General features: G+C 36.5%; 1 protein-coding gene across 3 annotated transcripts in view; it reads right to left on the reverse strand.

The window, feature by feature from the left end:
* NYAP2 (neuronal tyrosine-phosphorylated phosphoinositide-3-kinase adaptor 2) overlaps window positions 1–19,046 on the reverse strand; it is a 253,006-nt gene extending 233,960 nt beyond the window's left edge. Inside the window, exons 1-3 of one of the 3 annotated variants that reach the window (XM_070489631.1) lie at window positions 18,913–19,046; window positions 18,124–18,609; window positions 9,777–10,013 (exon numbers count right to left, since the gene is read on the reverse strand). In XM_070489631.1, the coding sequence (XP_070345732.1) occupies window positions 9,777–9,997 (221 nt within the window). In that variant the 5' untranslated portion in view covers window positions 9,998–10,013; window positions 18,124–18,609; window positions 18,913–19,046. Of the gene's footprint in view, window positions 1–9,776; window positions 10,014–18,123; window positions 18,772–18,912 lie in introns of those variants that run through there. The other 2 variants (XM_044751477.2, XM_044751478.2) reach the window with 2 other exon arrangements.
* Window positions 19,047–27,311: the final 8,265 nt, after the last annotated feature.

Genomic DNA, 27,311 nt, shown 5'->3' on the forward strand with positions numbered 1-27,311 from the left:
AAATTAAGAAGTCTCCTTGGTAACGCTCTTCTCCGTTGCTGAACCCCCTCACTTCTTATTCAAACATCAGGATTTGCAGAATGGTATACTTAACCCCAGATCAAAGACTAAAATGCAATTTACTAATTAAAATAATGGATTTTAAATGTTGGCCTTTTTCTTTTTAAAGCATCTCCCTTAAATATTTTATTGGAAATGCTTTTCTTAAAAAAAAAAGATTTTTTTCCCTTGCTTCCTGGCAGGCTAGTTACATTTATATTCTAGCACGAACATGAATATTCTGCCATGTATCTCCAAATAAGAAATTTATTGAGAATAACTTTTAACTAGAGGCATGTGTTTTGAGCAGAGATTCACTTTTGGAGGGGACCTGCTTTTCCTTCTCCTCAATTCATGATTAAAATTAATTTCAAGGTGACCCATAAATTTATAATGAAGACGTTTTCTTCTGGCTACCTCAAAGTTGGACAGAAGCCTTGGAGCTATTTTATTAACATGCTCAGTCTCCACTCTAGCAGTTTCATCTGTTACATTAGACACGTTCTCTAAGCCATATTGCATTTTTGGTAGTTAAAAAATCCCCTGATTCATAGCCTTGCTCCATAATAATTCCATTCCCTTATCTGGGTCTTTGAACATTTCACAACGGCCATGTTTAGTTAAAGATTGAGAATATCCTCCGATAGCCTGAAGAGTATAAGAAACCGCCTAGACTAAAAACTATTGCCCAATTAATCTGTAACCATTATAAATATTTAACACGACTTCTAAAAGAAAGATTACCTTAAATTTTCCAACGGGATTCTTTTCAATTGTTCAGGATGCCACAGATTTGGCTGTTTGGAAGGTCTACCCTTCACTGAAATTTCCTCAGCATTAGAAGAGCTTAATTCTCATGCCGACTGACTGGCCCATATGGGGTTATGTTCTGAAAAGCCCCTCCTCTTGCCGACATCTGTCTATTTATTTCAGATATGGAACAGACACTGAGATTCGTAAAATATGAAGTCAGCGCTAAGTCCAGGATATAGTTAAAGTTGAAACAACCAAAAGTATAAATAGCTCTCAGAAAGGTATGTGAGAAGAAGGAAGCTTACCCTAAAATGAACCCTTAAAGAGTCCTCTTTATGTGGCCTCTAATCTGTCCTGGCAGGTGATTGAATGGAAAACATAAAATCGCCTCTATGTGGGTGCAATGTGAATGGTGAGTAGCTGAACGCTAAAGTATGTATTAATCATCTTAAGACTGTGGTAACCCTTACTGAAAACTGTAGGCCAGCGGGACAGACACCATTTTGACTTACAAAGTGAACTTGCACAACAGCCAAAATGGACAAATGTGATGTCCTTAGGCTAAGTGGGGAAAGTTAATATTAATGAGCATAAGTGGTGTCCTTAGATATATGCTCATTAATATTAACTCTCCCCACTAGCGCTGGAAAGAAAATCGAACACTTTTAATAAATCAATTCATTTAGGATCAGCCTTGTAAATTTGGCTTCTGGCTCAATAAAGAGCAGTCAGCGAGGGATGGACAAGGCGAATTATTGAATTCTCTCTTCTAATCGTAGGGTTCTATGAATAAAAATCTCCCTCTGCATTTGACATTGTAGCCAAGATTACCCCAACGTCTGGATATCTTGTTTAGCTTTGAAAAAAAGAAAATCTGGGTGCACAATTTTAACATAAAAACAAGCAAAGCAGCTTGTGGTCCTCTAAAATGATTAATAGAAAAGTGATTGGAATTAATCACAAACACAAAAGGAAGCTGAAATTAGAGAGGGTTATTAAGATACTGTCTGCTGTTTAATCTCGCCCCTTATCAACACATTAACCTTGTTTTCTCTGCCTGAGCACCGAGTCCTACAGCAAAATTAGGTCAGAAATTCACATCAGATCAGATCAGCTGATTCATTCCAGCAAAACCCTGACAAGCTACAGATTTGCGTTTCATTCTAGATGGGAGTATGGCTGAGGGCTTTTGGGGTTTGTTTCCTATGCTCTAACCATAGAAGCGATAGCTGTTCATAGACTGTTTCTAAATATTCTAAGACGAGCTGTAGAGTATCTTTAAAAGTTGACACAGTTGTGTTTGTTTCTGAACCCTGGTTCATTTAACTGTCCTCACTTCACCTGAGCGATGATACTTCGACATCTGTTTTGATATGCAAAGAGGATATTTCATTTTGCTACGTTTCCAATTCAAATAAGCCCAATGAGACTATCTGTTTGTGACCGAAGTAGCTATTCCTGCTGTACTGAATGGATGTATCATTCACTAAAATGCACTTCAATAAATGCTATTTCCATGATGTCTTCTTCCACAAATCACAAGTATGATTCCAGAAGCCATAACTATCTAAAGAGGATTTATGTAAGTGTTAACATTTATCTAATAAGAGCTTTCTGTAACTATGTCTTTGGATAATCATTTAAAATATTAACCAATTTGAAACTTTGGTATTGTAATTATTTGTCTTTTAGGTAGCAATGTTTCAGTGAAGGAAAAGCAAATGCTTTATTTTTATTTTTACTTTCTTTTTCTCTCTGGTCTAAAGGATGGAGTTTAATGGTCCTTTGTTCCTCTTTAACTAACAGAAATATCAAAACCTTCAAATATAGTTTCCAAGTATATATACTAAAATACAATTGCATGTGTTTTTTAAAGGAGCTGTGAGTAATCTAATTCCATTTCTGACTGTCACTTTTAAAGAGGAAATATAACCTCATATAGATCCCTTGAGGGAATCCACTGGGAATAGAGACTTTCCTAATCAGCCTAAGTCGTCCTTTGTGTCAGAGCCACTTTCCTACGGTTAAGAGCTGTCTTCCAGACTTGCAATGTTTGGGAAAATTTCACTAATGTAGCATTTGTTTCATTAGAAAAAAAAAAAAATCCAACCTCTTCCTATAATAGAAAACATACTCAGAAAGACATGTACTGGGAACAAATTTTCTTGTTTCTTTTTGTTTAAGGGATATTTCTTATTCTGTTTTCGAAATACTGTGCTAACAGTAAAATTAGACAGTGCAGGGACCAGTTCCAGAATCCAGAAAGAAAAATTTACTGGAAGGGAAGTCTCAAACCTAAGTGTGCTTTTGGTATACCAGATGGTCTTTTAATTGTCCATCTTCCTTAGTGAATATCCTGACTTGATGTCCCAAACAAGGTGTTACCTGTATGTAGTGAACTTTCAAAACAGGCCGTATGGTTACGAGCACACGCAGGTGCTGCCTTACAGGTTGTTTGTGGCCGGACACTGTTCTCATTGGTAGTCGCCTTCTTAATGGCTGGTGCTTGCACTGCATTAATGATTCAACACACCTATCGTTGCCGTTTCCTAAACATCCCTTTTCACCACCCCACACACCAAACTAGGGTTTTATGACCTATCTAGATTGAGCTCACTTGTTTGAAGCTGTAGGTTTTGGCTGTTTGTTTTCTTATAGGCTTTTTAATAAAAAGTAAATCTCATTTAACAGTGCCTGCACAAAACCATTAGGATTTAAAATAGCAGAAACGATGAGCTACTGAAATAATTTTTTCATTCTCGATTAACTTTTCTCCTTTAAGTCTTTCTCTTCCTTTCTTTCTCCCCAAATGTTATTTGGAGTTGTTAAGAAAAGCACTAACAATATCACTTTTTATTATTTAGCATTTTTCACCCAGAAAGCCTCGTCAGTAAAATCCCATTTGAGAAATGGAAGTGAACGCACAAGAAAGTTTGTAGTGACAAAGGGCTCAAGTTCGTTTAAAAATAAATAATCGGGCTCAAGAAGCCTGAATGACTTAGAACACTGAGAAAGTGATGAGGGTATTTTTTTTCTAAGAACTCAGTGTTTTAAGCTTCCTAGCTTCAGCACAAAGGCATTTCAGCACATATGTGATCCAGAAGGTCAATCATACAAAATCCTATTTCCATTTTTTAAGCAATCTTTGGCAGTCTGCACATTTCTGAAATTGCAACTGGCATATTTCACCGAGAATTATCATCAATGCCTTTTCAAGGTCAAACATGCCCCATCTTTAGATTTTTAGCATTTACATTCTATATATTAAATCATAGTATATATTAAAGAAGGCATTCAGCAGATATGATAAAGAATTTTAATAGATTAGACTGTGTTCATTAACATCATGTTGAATTTTCTGTACAATTTGACATAAATTGTATATTAAAATATGTGTGAAATTTAGATGTGGATATTTTGCTTTTGTCCCTGTCCTTGGAACCCCAAAATGCCTGTGAGACCAGATTCTTGCTATGGAGTTTTCAAAAATGCTAAAAATATGTTTTCTAGTAGGAAAGTTGAAGTAATTCTAAAAACGTACTGTAAAGGTTTCCATAATATGTAAGACTATTATATTTTTAATTGTCAGAATCCCAGGATAGTGGTCACCATATGAATAAAATAAAATTGAATTTGGACATTACAATGGATACTGAGACAGGATAACTTGAGACATCCATTGCCCGTCTTGTCATAATGTCGTGCAAGGCCTTTGGTCTCCTCTTCCTTTTGTCCAATCATTTGTGGCTCCTTTCACTTTTCTCTCTCCAACCCCACTCCCAACAACATCCAGAGACTTCTACGTCTTCACACTGTACATGGGCTCTACTTTTGGGAAAGAAAGACATCAGAGAAATCTCACCAATTGAGGAGGCTTTACTAGGATTTTGTCCCTTCTAAAGATATTTGCACTTTAAATTAGGATTTCAGAAAAATATTTGGGGGAAGGAGTGTAGGAAAGAGTGGGAAGAGTTATTGATAGCAAGACACACACTACATCTTTCCATTCCTAGCACATGTAACAGCTGTGGACACAATAATGAAATGGAGTTTAGTATAGGATCAGCCAGGTTTGGGGCCTTTTCATGCGAGATCCATCATTCATTCATTCATCATTCATTCAATCTATATATTGTGGCATTCCTTCTCCTACAAAGGTTGGGTAATCTGTGCTCCTATCTTTAGATCCTGTCCCTTCCCACCTACTCAAGGACATAATCACAGTAATTTTTCCTTCCCTCTCCTAATTCATTAATGTTTCCCCTTCTATTGTAATCATTCATATCAACATTTTAAATAATCCAGTTTTCTCTCTTCTTAAAGGATGAAAATAGGAAAACAAAACTTCCATAGACCCCACTTCCCCCTTCAACTACTCTCCATATTTTTGAATTTTTTTTAACCTCAGAAGTCCTCAAAATAGTTCTCTATGTTCTGTTTCAATTCCTTTCTTCCCACTTTCTCGTGAAGATAATCCCACTGGGTTTTAATCTCTGCGCTCCACTGAAGCTGTTCTTGTCAACAACACCGATGTGGTAAAAGGCATTGGTCAATTCTCATGCTTCAAGATATTTGCTCTATCAGTAAAATCTCTCTCTCTTCTTTAATCACTTTTGTCACTTCACTCTAAAGCGTCACTCTCCTTTGTGGTTCTTCTCTTGCTGGCTATTCTTACTAGATTCTTCTACTGTTCCTATTACGTAAGCAATTAGGTGCCCAAAGGAACAATCATGGGTGCTTTTATCATCTCCATCTTATTTTAGGTCCTAGGTATCCTCAACTAGGTTCATGACTGTGAAATCTATAGAATATGACTCTCATATTTATACCTCCAGCTTTGAGCTCTACCATAAATCTTGGATCCAACTGTCTACACAGAATTCTCTGCTTGGATATCCAAAAGGGCTCACAAAATTGGCATACCAAAGCTGAGTTCCTATTCCCCCACCATTTCACCTAAACTTACTCCTCTTCTAGTCTTTACCAGATCATTTAGCGGAAACATCATTCTAGTTGTTCAGAAAAAAGCAAAACACAACATCATAACAACAACAACAAAACAAACTCGATAACCATCTTCAGTTCCTCTCTCTTACTCAACACTTACATCTCATTAATTATAAAATTCTAATAATGCCCATAATTTGATCATTTTACACCACCTTTACTGCCACTACCTTAGTCCAAACCATCATCCTCTCTCACCTGAATTATTGCAAAAGCTTTCTCTCTGCATTTCTTGCATCTAGCTTTGCCCCACTCATCTATTCAACACACAGAAACCAGAGTAATTTTTGTAAAATGTTCATTTAAGGCGTGTTGCACATCTGCTCAAAAATCTTCAACGATTTTTTTCTCCTTCAGAATAAAACACAAGAGCTTCTAAGACTTTACGTTACCTGGCAGCCCACTACAGTCTGAACATACAACCCCCCAGTCTTTGCCTTGGTCACTACATGATGCCTTGTCCTCTTCTCGGAACACATCAGATGTGTTGTTCCCTCTGCCTAGAATTCTCTTCCCGCAGGTGGCCATGTGGCTGACATCTCTAGCAGTACACTTCCAGTGTCTCACGTCTCTGCTCAAAAGTCATTTGACTTACGTGGCCTTGTCTGGTTGCTGTTTTTATCTCCTTTGCCTTGTTTCGTTTTACAGTGTAAAAAATTATTACCCACCTGTGATATATATTGTTTTGTGTTATCTCTCCTTTACTCTTCTCTCAGAATGTAATTCCCTTATAACCAGGGACTTTGTTCTGTCCACTGCTATCTCATTAAGATCTAGAACACTGCCTGGCACTTAGTAAAATTTCAATAAATATTTCTCCAATCAATGAATACATTTAACAGCAAGTATTTATTGAGCAATAAGTCGGCTTTAGGTTTTGTTCAAGAATTGTGTAGAAAAATAGAGTCGTTCTTCTCATGAAACCTACCTTGTAGTTTGGACATCAGCAACCATGTCACTTGCATGCGTCGTTTACTCATTGCCTCTAGTCACCTTGACCTCAGGTGAGAGATGCCCTGTCTATCTTACTTGGCTCAGTGTCGTTTCTTGTTTCCAGGATTTAAGTCTTTTTGAGGTCAAAATTCAACTTGAACATAAGCCCGCTTTGCCAGGATGTGGCAGTCTGTTTACCTCTGGTTGGTGTCCTCATGTCTGGGAAGTTGGTTTATTCTTCAACTATACCCACATCTAGGGACAAATTCTGAACGGCCTTATCATCTAAAATCCCACTGCCACTAGGTCACTCTGACATAAAGTACAACCCTTTATAACTCTCCTGTCAATAACACCAATTACTGTGGCAACAACAGCTCTGAAAGCAACCTAGTTATGGAATAAGAGGGACCTGGCTTCAGGCATGTGTGTTCCCAAGTCTTTGCTGTACGTTCTGCCATGGAAATAATGGAAATGTACAATAACTGAATATTTATCTCATCAAATGCCAGACCCTAAAAGACTCTTGCTTCCTCCTGTTACCAGTGGCTTCTTCATTTTTCTCCTAATCTAGTTATAGAAAGACAAACTGTGAATTTCAAACTGACAGGTTTTTCTCTCCCCACTTTGAGTCTTCACTCATTTGATACAAGAAAGAACGCTCACACTCGAAAGAACTATTTCAAATGAACCATAGATGCAGATTAAAAACACACACACACACATACACACGGTGGGTGACTTACTCCTGTCTTTTGCTCTATTCCAAATAGGATTAAAGTTTTATCTTGTGCTGAGGCGGTGATGTGGAGGTAAATGTCTCGAGATCATTTGGGACTTCTTCAGTTCAATGTGTGATTTGAACTATCTTTACTTTTATGCCTTGTCACATAATTCTAGAAAATATTGCTTTATTATCTAGCAGGAACTAACTCAGATCACACAAGTGGATTTCCTGGACTTCACTTACTATGTAGTGACAGGGTTTTACTGTGTCTCCATCTACCTATATTCCTGCTCCCATCCCTTGGACTTTAGACTGCTTTGGAATTGTTGTTGGTTTTGTCCCTTTGAACGCTCAACAGGACATCACCTAAAAATGCGCCAATTTTGCTGTCTTAGTATCTAGGAATCTTTCAATAGAAACTTTCTGAAGGTTGTTGATGAAACACAGAAGTGAATAGTACGGTGTTAAGCACACACTGTGAGTGCTCCATAAAATCTAATAGAACTACTCAGCAAATAATTCTGTTTATGTGTTTATAGAAAAGAAGAAATTGCTGAGTTTTAATGCCAAAATTGAGAAACTTTAGGTTTTAGAGGTGATGTTACTTCAGAAATCACGTAGCCTACCCCATTGCTTTTTCATGTGTGAGGAAGATTGGCCCTGAGCTAACATCTGTTGTCAATCTTCCTCTTTTTGCTTGAGGAAGATTGTCACTGAGTTAACATCTGTGTCAATCTTCTATTTTGTGTGGGATGCTGCCACAGCATGGCTTGACAAGGAGGGCTAGGTCCGTGCCTGGGATCCCAACCTATGAACCATGGGCCACCAAAGCAGAGGGCACAAACTTAACCATTACATCACCAGGCCAGCCCCCCTTTTTGTTTTGAACTTTAGAAAACCGAGACTCATAAAAGTAAAGTAAAATGCTCACATACACACAGAAGTACTTCCATCAGAAGTACCCCACGGAAAAAAATTGTCTTAAGAAAGGACACTTAGTATATTCCAGAAAGGAATCTGTGATACTAAGTGAAATTAGGTAGAAATAACAAATAACATAGTCCCGAACAACAAATTAATTGACTTAAAGGCAAATATATGCAGTTGTGAACATGTTTATCAAGGACACAATTTTACAAACATTTTTATCACTGGCAATAGAATAGATTTCCATTTTAATAGTCCAGGGAAAAATGATTACCCTCTTTCAAAATAATCCTCTACAAAATTTTTACTTTTTATTTGTAAATCTCTCTCCCTCTCCCCCTCCATCCTCTCATATAAAGTTATTTGCCATCAAATGATTGGAGTACTACATCCTTACCCAGCTTCTTTATAAGAATAAAGAGTTCATCTTAAAAGAATATTTTCTTTTCCTTAATATTATAATGTTCACAGAGAGTAAGCAAAAGTATTAATGCCAGATCAGACGAAAAATCCACCAACTATCAATATAGCTTAACCATTATGATTCAGTTATCCAGCTAATTGAAATGAATTTATTTCCTAAATTCTGCATCTTTCCACATAGCAAATGGACTCTACTGAAGAAACAGGACTTCATCAAACACAACATGTCTCTAGCTGGACGTCTGTAAAACACACTCACACAGACACAAACACACACATACAAAACTCTGTAACATTCTTTTGAAAACTCCAAAGATCTATATCCTTCTTTTGGCCTCAGTGTCCTAGGAAACTTAGCCTCCATCTGGAAGCTGCAATCTGGGGCTCATTTGCTCGTAGCTGGTAGGTTTCCCAGCATAAAAATCATTTCATTTGGACCAAACTGGGGCACTTGGTACCAGACAAGAGATGTAACAGCCATAAAATTCTGCACAGAGAGCACACACTGAGGGTTCCACCTGCCCTCAGAGGCTCCCAGAATTCTAATTATTGACAAGTCTTTTCATAATCTAGGAAGAAGATGAACTCTATTATAAGGTAAGAACTACAAACAAATACCATTAAAGGTGAGAAGTTCCCCTCAAATATTGGCTATTAAAGTGTTTGTGTGTTCCCTTGGGCTATCAAAAGATTGTTCGGTATGAACTTTTACCTAGAGAATATTGAGCTCTTTTCCCATCCCATCTGCACCTGCATATGCACAACACACAAATAAACTACTTTTGTTAGCTAAGGTGAGGATCCTGTGGATTGTGTTTTTGTTATAGTTGAGGTAGCATTTTCACTTTGTCTCATCAAGTCTAACTTTGACAAGCCTCTTCTTGACCGGTTGACAACATCACAGCCTTTGCAGAACTCACAGATTCCCTTCTGTGCACAAACTCGGAATAATTTTATTTATATTTACCGTTTTATTGCTTCTTCTTGTCTTCGGCGTTTTTCATTCTTCTCCTTCAAGTAGGCCAGGTTTGTTTCATTTCTCAAGCGATCATTCTCTCGAGCAATGTCTGATGCATTCTGAATAACCAAGCCATCATAGGCCTTCATCCCCATATCCTCGATATACTGGAGAAATGAGTCCAAAGGGTCTTCCTCAGGATTGGAACTCATCATCTTGGAGGATATCATGAAAAAGGAACACTTCCTGTGGGGTGAGAATACATTTTGCCCTTATCAAGAGTGGTAATGAAAGCAAGGTGCTGTTTATTCTCCCTACTATCTTGTCAGCCCCAAACTCCAAAGCTTATGGTAGAATCTACTTGGAGAAAATATTTCAACAGAAATAACAATCAGAGGAGTTGAAATAACATGAAATGAATGTTGCCTGAGTAGAAAACACTCCCTCAGAGCAGTGAAATTAACAGATCAAAGGGCAAAGGTCTTGAGCTGAAAGGTAATGTGAGAGTGCAAATATTACGTGAGAAGATAAACGTTTGGTTTACATAATTAGAGTCATGATTTTGTTTCTCAAAAATGTGTTTTTATACCAATAAGATATATCAGATCCAAGCTTCATTTATTTCTGATAGCATAATGCCTTTTTTGTTCAAGTAAAATGATATAATTATTGGGGCTGGCCCCGTGGCCAAGTGGTTAAGTTCTGCTCTGCTGCAGGCGGCCCAGTGTTTCGTTGGTTCAAATCCTGGGCACCGACATGGCCCTGCTCATCAAACCACACTGAGGCAACATCCCACATGCCACAACTAGAAGGACCCACAATGAAGAATATACAACTATGTACTGGGGGGCTTTGGGGAGAAAAAGGAAAAAAATAAAATCTTTAAAAAAAATGATATAATTATTTGGAATGAACTTTCTTATTCTAAGTTTTCCTTACAATTTTAAATTAAGATTTATGAATCTGAACCATTCATGTGAACTATAGCAGTAATCAAGGAAATACAGATTTCTGATATAAATCCTTTTGTAAATAAACCCTTTTGGACCCTCCATTATTTTCCAAAATGGTGCTCTATAATGGCTTCATACTCTAACTCAAACATCATAGATCACCAGGGCCACGTTAATCAATGACCAGTCTGATAATTCAAGCAGTGACAACTGTCATTATTGTTGCTACATGAAGGTCTAAAAAACTGAGGCACAGAAAGGATCACCTAAAAACCAAAACCAAATCAACACAACAAAAACATAGGCCTTTGAGCCAATACATACTACCCTCACCTATAAAATGATGAAATAATAACTCCAACCTCCTATAGATGTGAAGATTAAGAGAGATGATAACTGTAAAGAGTTTTGCATAGAACTCAATGGTAATAAGCATATAATAAGGTTAGCAAATATTATCATAATAAAAGTACAACAGGAAGATTGGCAGCAATAGTAATGTCAAATGTGTATATGTGTATAGATGGATGGGTGGATGGATAACCAGCATGTTAAGAAAATCAGCATGCCTTGAAGCAGAGATATCCAATGAATCATGGAAATCAATGAAGCCAGGGGATAGAGAAATTATGCTGTAATCAATCAAAAATAGAACCGAAGTTTAATTAATTACATACAAGATGAGAGTTTTATCCTTCCAGCTTAATAAGGCTTACTGTCTTCAACTGCATATTCACGGTGGTATAGGAAACTACTATAATTGAGTCAGATTGAAAAATCAAAAGCGAAATCAATTAACAAGGGAAAAGAGTTGGCCATTTAAAAATTGCAAATTACCTTTACATCTTTTACTTTCTTTAAAACACTCAGAAAGATATTTTTAAAATATCACCTCAACTAGTTAATGTAGAAGTCCTCGACTTTCATTCTTACCATTACAAATCATTTTCATTCTGGTTTTTTCACAAGTATAATTGTGTTCCATAACCTAGATCGTAGCTATGGAAACTTCACTGCTTATCATTTCAGCTGCCAGTCAATCCATACGTTATTTGAAACCTCTTCTGAATTTGAGGATTTATTTCCCAATCTGTAAGAAATTGTTGGAATTAGAGAATAGACGAATTGTTTGTTGATTCATGATGTTTGTTTTAAGTTTTATTATATTTGTTTTGCTTTTAAGCCATAATGGCTTGGCAAACGAAATAGTCCTTTAATACCAACCATCTAATGTAACTGAATTGTATTTTAATATCAGTCCATCAGATTAGATGATTAAGTGCTGGGCATTCATAGGAATAAAAAATTACAGCGGCCAATGATTGCGATTTTCGGGAAAAAATACAAGAACATGATTGTCAGAGAGCTAAAGCATTACCGTTATTGGCAATTCACTTCTAAGGACTTCAGGACAAGGAGCGCCTGGATAAAAAAAAGACCTGCATAACTTTATGGCAATTAATTCTTCCATAGCGAAGCAAGCAAGTCAGTATTACAAGGATTTTAGAGACAATGCCTCGGGGTGGAAGGTGATCACGCCCACTTGGCCCTGGAGCAAAACTGTCTATTTCCCATTGTGTGTGGCATTGCCCAAAAGTTTTTATTTCTTTCCTTAACTTTTCCTCCCTTCCAAGGAACACCAGAGATTCTTTATACAGTTTATATAATCCAAATATTAGCTAGGTTAATTGTGTCCCTCTGAAAATTAATGATCTTCCTAAGTGGTCTTTCAAATTGCCTGCAGTTTAAATTATGTTTAGTCTGAGAAAATATTAAATAACGTTATCAAAAAAAATTTATGCTGTGGAAAGTAGTATTATGAGATTTTTTTTAAAGTTGAGATGAAAATTTGGGGGATGAAATCTAGCCAAACCTCAGAGTAATGAAAAATGGATGAATGTGAACACACTTACGTCTTCCAGGTTAGAGCAATATCTGACTCTATGATCATTGGTTCACTCAAGTATTTCTTGAGTGTCTGTTATGAACTAGGTGCTGATAAAGGCAGAATTGTGTCCCTATAGACACTCACATTGCAGCATAAGAGCACAATAAATAAACAATTGCAATACAGTATGACAAGGGCGCTGATTCAGGTGGCAATAGTGGCATTCATTAGTTTGTCATGGTTACGATCACTATTCTTGGGGATGAACATGGAATACTTTTCAACAGTTATATCGAGTCATCAAAAATAAGAATAAAAATTAAAAATGGAAGAGCGCTGCCAACGTTTAAGCATCACACTTATCGGCTTCCCTGTCTGCAAGTGAAAGGTAGTGAGGCACTCCTGAAGAACATAGCTGAGAATTTGAGCGGGATGGGCTAAACATCCCAACAAAGGCACCCCTAGATCTAAGACTTTGTGCAAGTTAAACTGCAGTTTCCACGTTCTTAAAACTTGTGGTTGGAAGACCAGTTACCTCCTTATGTTGTGAGGATTCAGCTAGAAAATATACGGAAGTGGTCAATAACTATGACCTTAATTATCAGTCACTAACATTACTATTAGATATTTTCCATAATTCTCAACTGTGGCCAAGATTACGTTTAGTAATAACTCCTCGATAAACATATTTTTACTTTGAAACATACGTGAACAGAATGTTTAGTGTATTTCAACTTTCTTAGTCATTGATGTGCAAATGGAAGCCATGAAAGGAGTTAACAGATTTGTCCACTAACCAAAGGCACAGGGTAGACAGACCACTTATCCATTCTGCCCCATTTTCCACATCTAGAAAATAAGGACTTTGGGACATAAGAACCACAAAGCTCATCACACCTCTCAAACACTTGGACTCCACCCTTCCAAGCCAAAGGTTGTTTCTCAGGCAACTGAACTATGAATAAAGAGACTCATGGCCTCACTAAAGGAGAGCAGACCTTATGTTCAGTGTCTACTTCATTACAACTGCTACCATTTCCATGCAGTGAGATCCCACGGACAAGTATGCTCAAAAATCTTTTTGTCTTTCAGAAATTGATGTTTATGGCTAAGATAGATATTGAATGAGGTATGTTTGTTACCACTAAAGACTTGGCTGAATTTTGACTGTTGGATGTTAAATTAAGTTCATTTCTGGCCCTTGAACAACAATCCTATACTGTATACAGCCTTTTATAGAGGCTTGTCTTGAGCACCTAATTCCTAATGTCGGCATCTTAGAAGACTGTAGTTAAGAAGCACGTGGGCTCCTCTCCTTAAGTCAGCATCTCTAGATATATCACAATAAATAAGAGAGTCTATCCTACTAGACCTCAAGTTATTTTGTGGGATATTTGTAACAACAGAGTGGGTAAGATTGAAGGGAAACTTTTGCATTTTTACGAGTAGCCCTTTCATTTGAACAGGTAGGTGACTGTAGCCATTTTTGCTGAAAACAAATTAGACATTTTAGCCCCCCCTAGAGCATTGGTTGGAAGCGAACATCCATAGTCTTCACCCAAAAGGCAGATATGTTTTTTTTGGAACGGCATTGATTCAAACAGTGCAAGACTTTTGTGTATGTGTTTTTTTTCTTGGAAGTTGTGACCAATATTTTAAAAAAATATTTAAAATAAAAACTCTCCCAGGAGAGCACCTAAAATGACCGAGATCAGAATTCACAAATCACAGATAGCTTCATGTCTTCACTTTACACCTATCTTTCACTGCTGTATTCTGCATTCATAAGAGATTCCTTTTGTCTAGTTTCTGAATTACTGTATTTAGAATCATTGCCATTCTAATAAAAGCTACAGATGTTGGTTTACATACAACTATATGTTTAACTGTTCAGCTTTATTTTATTTTATTCTTTCACTTTTGTTATTTCCTATTGACCACACCCTTCAGAAAGATTACTTTGTATAATACTCTGACTCTTCCCAAAATTTGAAATCTCACTCCACTCAGCTAAGATGAACCAACTTAAAATGGTGTGATTCAGATCATATTTAAAATATTAAGCATTTTAACTTTTTATGGAATTAACCATTTCCTTATTTCTTTTGTGTAAAATCCTCACTGTGCCTCACCAATGCTGAGCCCAGAGCCGAAAGTAACATTGCACTTCTATATAATTGTTTCCACTGAAATAAAAGTATCCATTACATATATATGCAGAGCGTAAAATATACCTAAGGATATCCAAATAGAATCCATAGAAAATAAAACATTCACTTCCTTTTTTCTCTTTCTGTAGTCACAGCTTGCATCCAGGAAACTCAAGAAGCTGAGATACTACATGACTTTTAGTGGTAAAGCAAAAAAAATTGGGGTATATTTTGAGAAATAAATGTATGCAAAAACATTAACTAAAATCATACGTTTACATGGGTTATTCTCTTTGTAGATTAAGGAATCAATTTTGTGTGGCCTCAATTTACCAGAGGATATTTAATGTGGCACTAACTGGTGTCGATCTTGGGTACCCCCATAGTAGAGAGGCTTTTGGTTAATAATTATAGGCTGTTTTTGAAGAAAAGGTGTACAAGAGAGTCAAATAAATATTAGGCATGCCATTTTCTCATACATGTTAACGTATTTCGCTTTCCTTTTCTTAAACTTCGGAACAAATTCCTCCTTTAGTGTAACTTCATGCAGTGTGACATCAACCACTCTGGCTCCTTAAGGACTGGCTCAGGTGGGTGTGGACACTGACTTCTCAGATAGAGCCTTCCTGTCGACCATTTACCATCATTTACCAAAAGCAGGATTCTAAGATAACTGTATCATCTGTGAATTAGTCCACTGGCCCTCACAGGGACTAGTTCTTTTTGCTCTTCTTAAAATGTTTGCTCAGTGTTTCTGAAGTGGAGCTGTTCTCCATCTGAAACTTTGATTTTCCAAGATACAAAGTTGTGAAAACTCCGTTAATCCAGATAATTTCTACATATACTGAGCTGTAGAGGAAGAAAAATCTCTTCTTTGGGAGGAACTGTTCCCAAATTCTTAAAGTTCTATAAGTTTCTTTCATTTTCAGTCACGATTAACCCTGTAAGATAACGTTCTAGCTAAAATAAGGTGAAGCTTATTTTGTGCCATCATTATGCTGCTATCTGTGTTAACTGGGAAAAACAAAATACATCCAAGGAAATAAATTTCCCGATGGAAAGCCTAGACATTTTGCCTTCATTTCACACTTATGTTTTTCATTTTATTTGCACATGGGAAAGTTTTCCAGTCCCCACTCTTACTCATTTCTGAGGTTTCAAACCACACCTGTCTCATTGCTGTGTGGAAGTTACTAGAATTTGAGTTATTAAAATTTGATTTTTCCTCCCACTTGAATCATTGCATCTTCTCTGGGAAAGAATTCTACTTTGCCCAGTAGTATCAGTTTATCCAAATAAAAGTTTCCCAAGGCAATTTTGACTATATTTTTGTTCAGCAGGAGAAAAAGATCTTTTACATTTTCTGCATGTACTCAGACCGATTTGAAAACACATTGTGAAAATATAAGTATTTAAATAATCAGGCTTCATATACATATGTAAAATATGTATGCAAATTAATATCTAAAATCTGCTGACTTCACATAGGACCAAATCAACGGACTAAATTGCCTAGTTCTAATCCATAACCTATGTAAACCATGTCAAAATTGTTTTTCTGATAAAATCTTATAATGTCAAAAATAAGTCCTATAATTTCACTTTGATTTTGCTTGAAATCCTACCCTCCACCCCAAAATGGTCACGCTCATTTTCTCATTCCACTGTCATCAAAATGCAGCTGTCTGCCCAAAATGGGAAATGTTAGAGTTAAAACCAAGAGAGCTTGTTGAAGTAGCTACAAAGACACTGATTGCTTTTTCCCGGAAAGCAGATTACTCTGTAGAGAGTTTTTCTCCACTATCTCCCTTCCCAAAATGGGTAAAATGAGCATAGATCATGTAGTATCATCATAAATCGGATATTCCTCCCAACTTCCAGGTTGTCATGGTGCTATTTGCTTATGGTCTAAAAAGACTGCACGTTTCACTACTATTAAGGACTCATGCAAAATGTCAACGGCTAAGTACTTTTTTGAGCCTTCCGCCAACTGTTTCCAAATGCTTACAAGGCAGTATTTGCAAAGTAGACATAGTCAGTATAATTGCTGACTGGAGCTACAATAGAAACCATCTAATTGAATTGGGAGCCTATGACTTATTTATTTTTTAAAACAATATCCAACCTTTGTGTCTCTAGGGTATTTACTCTTCTCTCTCTAAACTTTACAGATGCTTCAAGTCCTTGGGCTTCTCTATAGTTCCTTGTGAAGTTGTGGTATTTTCCTCAGGTCTATTTCCACTAATTTTCTCAGCTGCCAATGTCCTTCACAGAGTCCCCGTCTTTGCTGAGTTGGCAAACATATGTTGCACTTTCCACAGAAAAACTAAATATTTTCAGCATTTGTGGCTCACATTTTCTCATATTAATTTATTTACCACTTAACAATATGGAAGATAAATTGGAGAACTGTTTAAAATGTGAAGAATTAGGAGAGGAGTTAGTTTTCACTCTGGTTCTACAGTCATTATTCCACGGTACTTTGTTATAAATTCGTGCATGTTAAAAATAACCAAAACTACATTTTGTAACCTCTTCAATTGGATTCCCTTATTTGGGGGCTATATCTAGAAAAAAAAAATTCAGTTCTACGATACCAAAACAACTTTAGGATTTCCTAATGGAAATGAACAATATTATTTCTTGTAATAGTTCTTCCTGATAGGAAATACCTACATTTCTTACATTTAAAATATTGCTGGCAGTTGGAAAAATTAGAATAGAGGCACCCCAACAAAATAAGTGTGTCTCAAGTAAAACAAGTTTCCCTAAAGGTCTATAGAAAATATTTATTGTGATGAGAATAACGATATCTTCCAGATGTAGAGTGGTATTAAAATACGCGCTTCTCAAAGAGGTTTCTGTCTAACTAGTTAGGAAGAAGCAGTTGCAGCTTTGGTGTATGTCTGATTTGCATTTTTTTTTTTTGATACTGTGCCTTTTTTTTTTGAGAACACAAAATTGGGCTGACACAAATGTGCAAAGAGACTGGTGTAAAATATTTAAGGTATGGAATAACAGATAAATAGCTAGCATGCACAACATGAATGTCAATTAATACTCTGGAAATATTTTCAATGCTTTTAATAATTCAACATGGCTTATTTTACCAAGGAAAATCTATTTTAACTATTTCTGTGGTAGTGTAACAAAGTGAATAAGAAGATACAAAACAGCCTGAGGCTCATTAAAGCCCTGGATGCCTTTGCTGTGGCTTTATTTCTGCTCCACCTAATAAGACAGGCAAACTTCAGCATTAAGTATATCCAGCTAAAATCCATTCCATTTCATAACCAGATTGCTTGATCTATTTAGTGCTGGATTCAATTAGCATGCTTAGAGAATCTGAAAAATGAGATACATACCAAAATTTAAGTCCCCAGGGAGAGCTAAGTGCAATAATCAGAAGGTGACTTGTGTCTGTCAGAGCCCTCTCTCACGGTTGATCTCAGGGCAGTTCTGTAGGAGTAATCCAGCACCATAAGAAATAGACTTGTAGTTCAGCTCAGTTTTTCTTCAATTAAAGTGCATTGTACCTGGATGGGAAAAGTGTCCACTCCCGGATTCTTCATCACTAGAGATCAGAGCATTCTTGATGGTCTTCCTATCAGATAAAATGGCCTTTAAAGTTTGCTAGGAAAATGCGGTGGCAGAAGACAGGTGCTTGCTTCCTTAAATCGACATTCAGAGAAAAGAGGGCATAGCTAATGGGTGGGGATGAACACAGAGCCCCTCTCCTTCCAGGTCCAGCAGGAAAGAAATTGAATGATTTTACCCACTTTGCTACACAGATGATTACAAGACTCGAAGCAATCACCCAGGCTGGCTAAGGTGCCTCATTTGATTATATTCTGTGAAGACAAAAATAAATGAAAACAAAAAATCAGAAACATCCTTTCTAAATATCTCCTTTCAGCCAAAAAGATGCTCTTTCTCATTGCCACTTACATACAGAAGGTTTGGAGCAGCCTAGCTTGTGGCATCGTCCCTCCCCCGTGACAACCAGCTCTCTCTCTCTCATTCTCTCTCTCTCTCCCCTCCCTCCCTCCGTGCCCCTGACTCCCTCCCTTCCTGCTTCTCTCTCTCCTCTCCAGCTGCCTTAGTCTGTTGATGCTGCTGCTGATTAATCAGGGATTCTGAAACAAAGAACCTACCTTCTGAAATAAGCAGTAAGCTTTCTTCTCTGTTTCTGCACTCCGTCTGCATTGAACGGCAAAGCTGCCAGCATTCTAGCACCTTGGATAGTTCCTGCTTACTAGGCCCCTTGGAAAAGGGAGGAGAAGAAGCAACTGAAGAAATGACAAGAAACCCGAAAGCAGCATCGTTCTACTTCGGATTTCGGCTCCCTGGGGCTTCCCATCCTCATTAAAGGCCTCACATCTAGGCAACAGAACCTCTCTCTTTTATCTATCTGAGCTGAAGTCTGATTAGTAGATAATAAAATGAAAAGAGGATAAAGAAACCCCTTCATTTATATCCACTACAACACTAATTCAGTCTTTATGGAGAAGAAAAATATAAATCCATCAAAAATAAATGTTCTTACTACAGAGGATGTTTAAGTTATAAGCTTTTCACCCCTGGCATGGCTAATGAAAATGAGCAACAACTTAAAAGGAACATCCAGATCTCAGTTTGATACCCTTATTTGATATCAATTTTGCCTCCACCCTCCCTGCACAGCGGAGCCAGGCACACAATTACTGCTGACGTACCTCAGGCTGCTGCTTGGGGAAAGAGGGGAGGAGCCTTTTAACCTCATCAAAACAGCTTCATGCCACCTGCTCCCATGGCATGAGAACAAAACTAGCCCACTTAGAAAGAACATGCACAGGGCACACGTATGTTGAAGAAAGGTCTCACTCGGAGTGCATGTTATTTTATTAAAGAAAATAAGATGTGGATTAACCATGGCGTGTGTACTAACTCCTATAGACTCACTGTTGAAATTATTTGGTCATCCTATTTCTTACATTTCCTGAGGACTATCCTCATTCTGTCCTTACTATCCAGCTGAATATACACACATATACCATGTCATATAATACAACCTATATATGTATGCGTGTGCGTGTGTGTGTGCATATATAAATATATTTTGTGCACACATACGCACACACACATATATACATCAAGTCCTAGGTTTTATTTAACCTACTTTTCCTTAGAGTAAAAAGTGTAAGGAAGTATAATGTAGATGTTTAAAGTGTAAGTTGGTACCATGGTAAAAATAACAATAAGCAATACATTTCTGCTTAATTTGGGCTAAAATATCAATTCTGAGAGGAAAAAAATGAGCTTATTATTCAATAGTGACCTGTAGATTTTTTCCTGTCACATTCTTTTCCAATAACTCTTATCGCAAATTACCTTCACTCGCAAGCTGATTTTCCCCAGGGTTATCCTAAACATCTAAATTCATAACTAATTTCTTAGAAAAATGTGTTCTGAATGTAAAGTAATTTTTCATGCATCAACAGACTACAAAAAATACTAAATTTAAGTTCACCTTCCTGATTCTTAAATACCATCTGAGACCATAGTACAATTTTGGGAATTTTGTTTTTTTAACTTGTAAATATCTGGGGGAAATAAGATCAACGTATTTCATTACTATAAGATGTTCACTTTTCACAGGTCCTAAAGTGCATTCCTAAAGTGCATCACGTATGTCACTTATTTTCTGGTCTTTGTGTATTGCTTTTTGGTGGAACAGGACATCTGTTTAATGCACTCTAGAAGGTTGGATAGATGAAAAGAAGGAAGGAAAATATAATTGGGAAAGAGAAGAGGTGACATCTCTCTCTCCCTCTCTCTCCCCCACAGACTCACTCTCTCTCTCCTTCTCTGTCTTGTGAAGATTCTAAAAACTTAACACCTGGTAGAAAAGAAAAGTGCCTCAAGTACCACTTATAAACTAGGAGCAGACACCACACTTTGATCAAGAGGTTGAGTAAATGGATGATTACCTTTGGTAGTCAAGAGTTCTCATAAAAGTTGTCTTTCAGCACATGACTAAAAGCAGAAAAGATTCTTTATCAGGAAATTACATGACAGATATTTTAGAAAGTAGAAATACTTCACCATGACTGTTAATTCTATCAGGTTTGGGGGGCTATATTTTTGAATTATAGACAGCTTGAATAGACACTTGTGTAAAGCCCATTTCTACACATGAAAAATTAATGCTCAGGGAAGTATACTCACTTGCTTTAGGCCTCAAACTTATTGGCTCATTGGGATTAGGATCCAAGGTCACTGGACTGAATGTGCATCTCATCATCTGTGGCCAACACAGTGGTTCTCAGTCACCTTGATACCACGTACCAGGATAATTTTAAATAAAGTAACGAGAGACTGACATATGGTTGCTAACTATATAAAGAACCCATCATTTTTTACTACAAAAATTCCAAACGTAAAAGGGAGTTTTATCCCAAAAGAATAGGGAGGGCATATTTATAATAATGTGTGGTCCTTTAATTTTAATATCTTCAGCTTTAGGAAAATTTACAATTGTTGTGTTTCTTTCTCTTCTTTTTCTTTTCTTCTTTTCACAGAATAAGGTTTGGGAACCATGATGTTATATCAACCCCATCTCCTCAATCCAAGCTGTTCCTTATTCGAGGCCACAGGATCTATTGTTTGGACAATTTCTTCTCTGGAGGTATATTAGTGTACAGGCATTTATGGCACCTTTGGGAGTTGGTGTCTAGAAGGTCCCCAGAACTACTTCTTTAATTCCCACTGAATGAAACAGAAAAGGATCTATACTTTCAAATAATCACTGAAACAAACATAAAATTCACTTCTGCTCATTTCAATAACATCCAGAGAAAAGTACATTGGGCGAAATTAAAGTTGAAAATTCTTATAGTAAAAATGTATGTATAGAGAAACTAACAAAGCTCAAATCATAGTTATGTGTTGGTTAATTTCTTGAGCATCTTCATAAAATACATAGATTTTTCTGACATCAGTAGAAATCCAGTCATTGAAATGCTTCATGACTTATTATTTTTTTTTCAAGTTCTTAAGTCAGGGTAGAGTTTGGCTCTTTCTTTTATACTCTACTGACCTACAGAGCTGATGCTATTGAGGTTAGAGAGGTCCCTTCTGTGAACTCAGATAGGCAAGGAGAGTCAGAACCCTCAATGGGCTTCCAAGTCTATAAATCAGCCAGATGGTGGGGAGTGCTTTTGTATCAAAGTGATGCAAATGAGAAATGTGACAATTGAAACCGAGCAATCAAGTTACCTCAATTTTAAGGAGTTTATTTAAATATATCAAGATGTACTCTCTGAAGTCATGTCATAATTTATAATAACGCCTTTCTAGTTTTTTCCATGATCTGTAATCTTTCTATTATTCTTTCCACATTTAGCTCAGGGAGATGACACTTCTGTTAAAATGAAATTATTCCACCAGGGAAAAAGCTAATCTCCTTCTCATACAATCAAGGTTTCTAAGCATTCTAGTAACAGCATGAAATCAAAGTCTTGGTAGAATGAGAATCATGTGTTCCTCATGATTTTTGCCTATACAGCAACATAGATGGCAACAGAAGTTCCACAGATGATTTAAAGATCATGGAGCAGCAGATAATGATGTGGTGCTCCAGGATCCAGAATACTGAGTAACTTGTAGAAAAAAAAATATTTATTGTCTAATAATATAGACAAAATCTACGCGTATGCAGTCAAGGGAGCAAACTGGCAATAAGTGAAATATTCTTGTGGCAGGAAACTTATGAATTGACCCCAGCATCCCTCCTTTGTTTTGTGCAGCAGAGAATTTCCAGTAAAGATTTCAGAAGATTTTAAATTTATAATAAATGTATTTATCTCTCCACTCAAAACTAATTTTAAAAATTGCTAAAAGATGATCTACATTGTCTAGCAAATCAGACACTCCCAGTCCAACCAACCATCTCCCTTCTTTGAACGGATAATATCTACTTGAGTTTAAAAAATTAGGTTTATCTTACTCTCGTAATCCGTCCTGACTTACCACAGTCAAACTTTGATGCTTTTTCTCTGTGTTGTGGAATACCTCATCAATAAAAAAATAAAGTCATGAGATTTTTTCATACTCTACCGAAGATGACTATTTCATTCTCCAAGCACGCTAGTCAGTCTTGAAGGAGTGGGATCCTTTCATTCTGATCCCAGGGCCCCAGCATGTTGACTGCATCTGACCAGTGGCAGAGATTTTTTTTGCTGAATGCATGACTCCAGATCTTAACTGATGGCATGGCCTGCATGAGTAGAAAATTTCTAAAGTACTTATATACTGAACATGAAATTCTCTTCTTAAAAATAAAATTCCATATCAAAATTAAAAAATAGAAATAACCCACCTGAAACCTCAAATATTTGAGGAGGGAAAAATCTTTCCAAAGGGACTCCATATTTTTCTACTTGAAAATTCCAAAATAGTCCATTTGAAACTGACTAGAAATAATGAGACTGTACCATAGGAAGACCAATTAAATATATAAACATAAGGATTATATTTACCGAAAACAAAAGTTTTCTGAGAGACTGCCTTAGTCAACTCAAGCTGCTATAACAAAATATGATAGATTGGGTACTTAAACAACAGACATTTATTTCTCACAGTTTCAGAAGCTGAGAAGTCCAAGATCAAGGTGCTGGTCGATTTGGTTCCTAGAAAGGGCCCTTTCTCTGGCTTGAAGACAGCTTCCTTCTTGCTGTGTCCTCACAGAGCAGAGAGAGTGAGAACTCCAGTCTCCCTTCTTCTTCTCATAAGGACACTAATCTCATCATGAGGGCCCCACCTTCATGACCTCATCTAAACCTACCTACCTCCCAGAGGCCCCATCTTCAAATACCATCACTCTGGGAGTTAGGGTTTAAACATATGAATTTGGGGGGGACACAAACATTCAGTCCATAACAGAGACATAGAAGACATGGGAATATAGAGAAACCCCTTTTTCTGGAATAGAAAGAATCAATTGTGTGAATAATTATTTCTTCAAATAATTTGCTTCAAAGTGAATGTAATTTCAATTTAAATAAAATATGATGTTTGGTGGAATTTGAAAAGCTATTGATAGGTATTTTCTTGACTAAATAGTAAAACATTCTGCAAAGCTACATTGATTTTATCATAGTATATGATAGGAATGGACTGTGAATCAATAGAAGGGGTTAGAAAGTCCAGGAAAAGCGTACATAAGTATTTAGCACATGATAAATATGGCATTCCATATCAATAAGTAATACAATTAAATAAACAGAGAAATGCATGCATCTGCACATAAAGAATTTTTACAACTTTTGCATAAAAATAAATCTAGATGCTTGCTACTCTGTGTGGTCCAGGAAGCTTTAGCTTTGGCATATCTGGGGGCTTGTTGAAAATATGTGAAGCTCTGGTCTCTTGCCAGATCATCTGAGTCAGGAGGTGCATTTTAACACCTGCCTAGGTGATTGGTGTGCGTATTAACAGTTGAGAAGCTCTGTCCAATAAAAATTCCTACAACAATGGAAATGGTCTATAACTGCGCTGTCAAAAATGATAGCCACTAGCTACACGTGGTTATTGAACATAAGGACTGTGTGGTTAGTGCCATTGAAGGACTCGATTTTAAATTTTATTTGAATGAATTTAAATTAAAATCCACAGGTGGGCCGTGGCTGCCATTTGGACAATGCAGCTCTAGATCTTCCTCTGAAATATTGGCATGCAAAAAACATTAATTTACTGAAAGAAACTTTAATATTATCTTGGGGTGGTGATGATTCATCCAAAGATAACATCAAAGCTGGGGAAAATTAAGTGACAACCAAGAGAATTGAATACATAAAAACGTAAATGATTTAAATGGGAAAAGATTATAAATAAAGTTATCATTAAAGTACACAATTGGGAAATTATTGGCAACATATGTAAGAGCTAAGCAGTTATACATTCTCCTATATTAGTAAAAAAACAAAGAAAGAAAAACTTAAAAATAAGCAAGAAATAAACACTGCAGATAAAGGATAGGAATAGGTCATTCACAAAATAAAATTTGAAATGGCAAACAAATACACAAAAAGATATTTAACCCTGGTAATAATAAAATGCAAATTACATCATAAATCAGGCTTAATTTTTTATAATTTCCCATGCTGGTAAACATGTGGAGAAATGAAGAGTTATATAAATGTATGCAACCAACACGAAGAGAAATCTGATAGTTTTAATTTTTTTTTAATGAGCACAGGCTGAAATAATTCTACTTTAAGGACATGATAAGTGTGCAAAACTCTATGTTTGAGGTTATCCATGGTTTGTAATAGGAGAAATTTGAAACCTTCCTACATATTCAACAACAGGTGATTTAAAAATAAATTATTATGCAAGAATTAAAATTATGATATAGATCTGTATTTATTTATATGAATATGATTACTGTAAGGAGAGCAAGAACACTGATTCTGCAAAGAAATTGTTGGGCTGATATATTGCTGACCCCTATAACCTAACTGAGTGACAACGGGCAAACTATGTAACCCCTCCCTGCCTCAGTTTATTGATCTGAAAAATGACAATACTATTAGTCCAAAGTTAATAATTTATTATGAAGATTAAATTAGTTAATCTACGTAAAAGTCTATGTAAGGAAACTGTGTTTAGCGCTTAATGTGTACCATAAATGCTGGCTGTTCTTAGTAATCATAGTAATACTCAGCAGTACTTGGAAAGATAAATAATACTATGTCTAGAACTCATTAGTTCATGTGTTTAAACCAGTTGCCATTTCTGTTCCTCTGTCATCCCACTTGAAGTACTATTTTATCTTATCTTCCATGACATTGTATTCTGTTTTCCCTCTTATTTCGATGACTTCGCCTTCCTCATCTCCTTTGCTGGCTAACTTCTCTGCTTGAGTTCTAATCCTTGGAATGCCCCAGACCTCAGGCCCAGCCCTCTGTCTCATCCTGTTCATATTTTCTTCCTAATCTTCCAATTTAAGAAAGAAAACCAATCCAGACACTCATTATCACATTAACCAATTGCTTTCTCTGCAAATTCTTATCACTATTTGATATTATCATGTTTATGCACACACATATATATCGAGTACATTTTTACTACTGTTTTAATTTTATCAGTTTCTTCTTACTAGAATACAAGCCTCATGAGAATAGGTACTTTCAAGTGACTGCTCATCTCTACATCCCAGCAAATAGAGCAGTGGCTCATATTTAGAAATTTATTGAACAACTATATTACATAAGAAATAACATAACATGATATATGCATACATATATAATGCTGATGAATAAACATAATATTCATAACAACAACAGTAATAGCAAACACATGCATAATGTTTATTGTGGATTCTACTTAAATCAACTCATTCAGTCACCACACCAATCTTACGAGGTAGGCACTCTAATTTCCTTCACTTTACAAATTAGAATATTGAGGCAGAGTTTAAGTGATTTGTCTAAGGTTACACAACTATTCTATGCAGAGGGAAATTAATGGTACAGGAAAAAATGGTGTAATTGTGTTTATATCTGAGTTGTGGGTTTTTTGCTTTTAAAAAAACAGATGTATGCGTTGTGTAGTGTTCTCAAATAAGTAGATACTATTTTTATAATAATTTTATATGGTAATTTGGGGGGAAACGTAAAATTCTATGTTCACAAAATTCCCCCTGAAAGAGAGCCTTGGGAATCTGTGAGTTTCCACTTATTTTTAAGATGAGAAGTCTGGGTCAGGAGGATTGGTGGACTGGAAACGTCGCCTATGCATTACCAAGTGGGTGATACCTGCAACAAAGAGATAAAAATTCAAAAATGAGGATGAGTAGTGTATTGGCCAGATAGGACTTGGGGAAAAGTTATAAAGAAGAAAGGGATGGCAGGCGGAAGCACACCAATCTAATGAAAATATTTCAGACAATATTCAGGAGATGATGTCCTTCAGCATTGTGGGCAGATTGCTGGTCCAGCACTGCCTTAAGCTGGTACCGAGCCAAGTCTTGCCTACTTTTTCAGCTTCTGCCACACAAAATACTGCAGCCTGTCTTGCCTGAATGGAGACGTTTTAGTGTTATTTAAGCTCACACAGAGTTAATAAGTATTTGAAAATACCCATCAGTAATTAGAGAGAACAGTGGAAGAAACAAATGGAAGCTGCTGCCTACAATATATGCTCCTCTGAATCCATTTCCTTACTCATTTAGTTAATCCAAAGAAAGCCATCTGAGGGAACTTTAAGGAAGATGAAGGAGCCGTGGGGAATTTATCACTAAACTAAGGCATGAGGCACCAACACTCTCTCAAAACATAGTAATCAACAAAAATAATAAATTCCAGATTATCATTCTTAAACATCTGATCTTTTCTAACTCTAGGTTGACTGTGAATTAAACCTTAGGTACCCGTGAAAAGGTTCAACATGATTGTACTATAATGCTCTCTCTGGGTGGCTGGCCATCATTCTGAGGGCAAATTTAAATAAGAAATAGGACTTTGGAGATAATCCAGTCGAATCCCTTCACTAAACAGATCAGGAAGTTGAA

The sequence above is a fragment of the Equus asinus genome, chromosome 19 (genome assembly GCF_041296235.1).
Source record: "Equus asinus isolate D_3611 breed Donkey chromosome 19, EquAss-T2T_v2, whole genome shotgun sequence".
NCBI classification, from domain to species: Eukaryota; Metazoa; Chordata; class Mammalia; order Perissodactyla; family Equidae; genus Equus; species Equus asinus.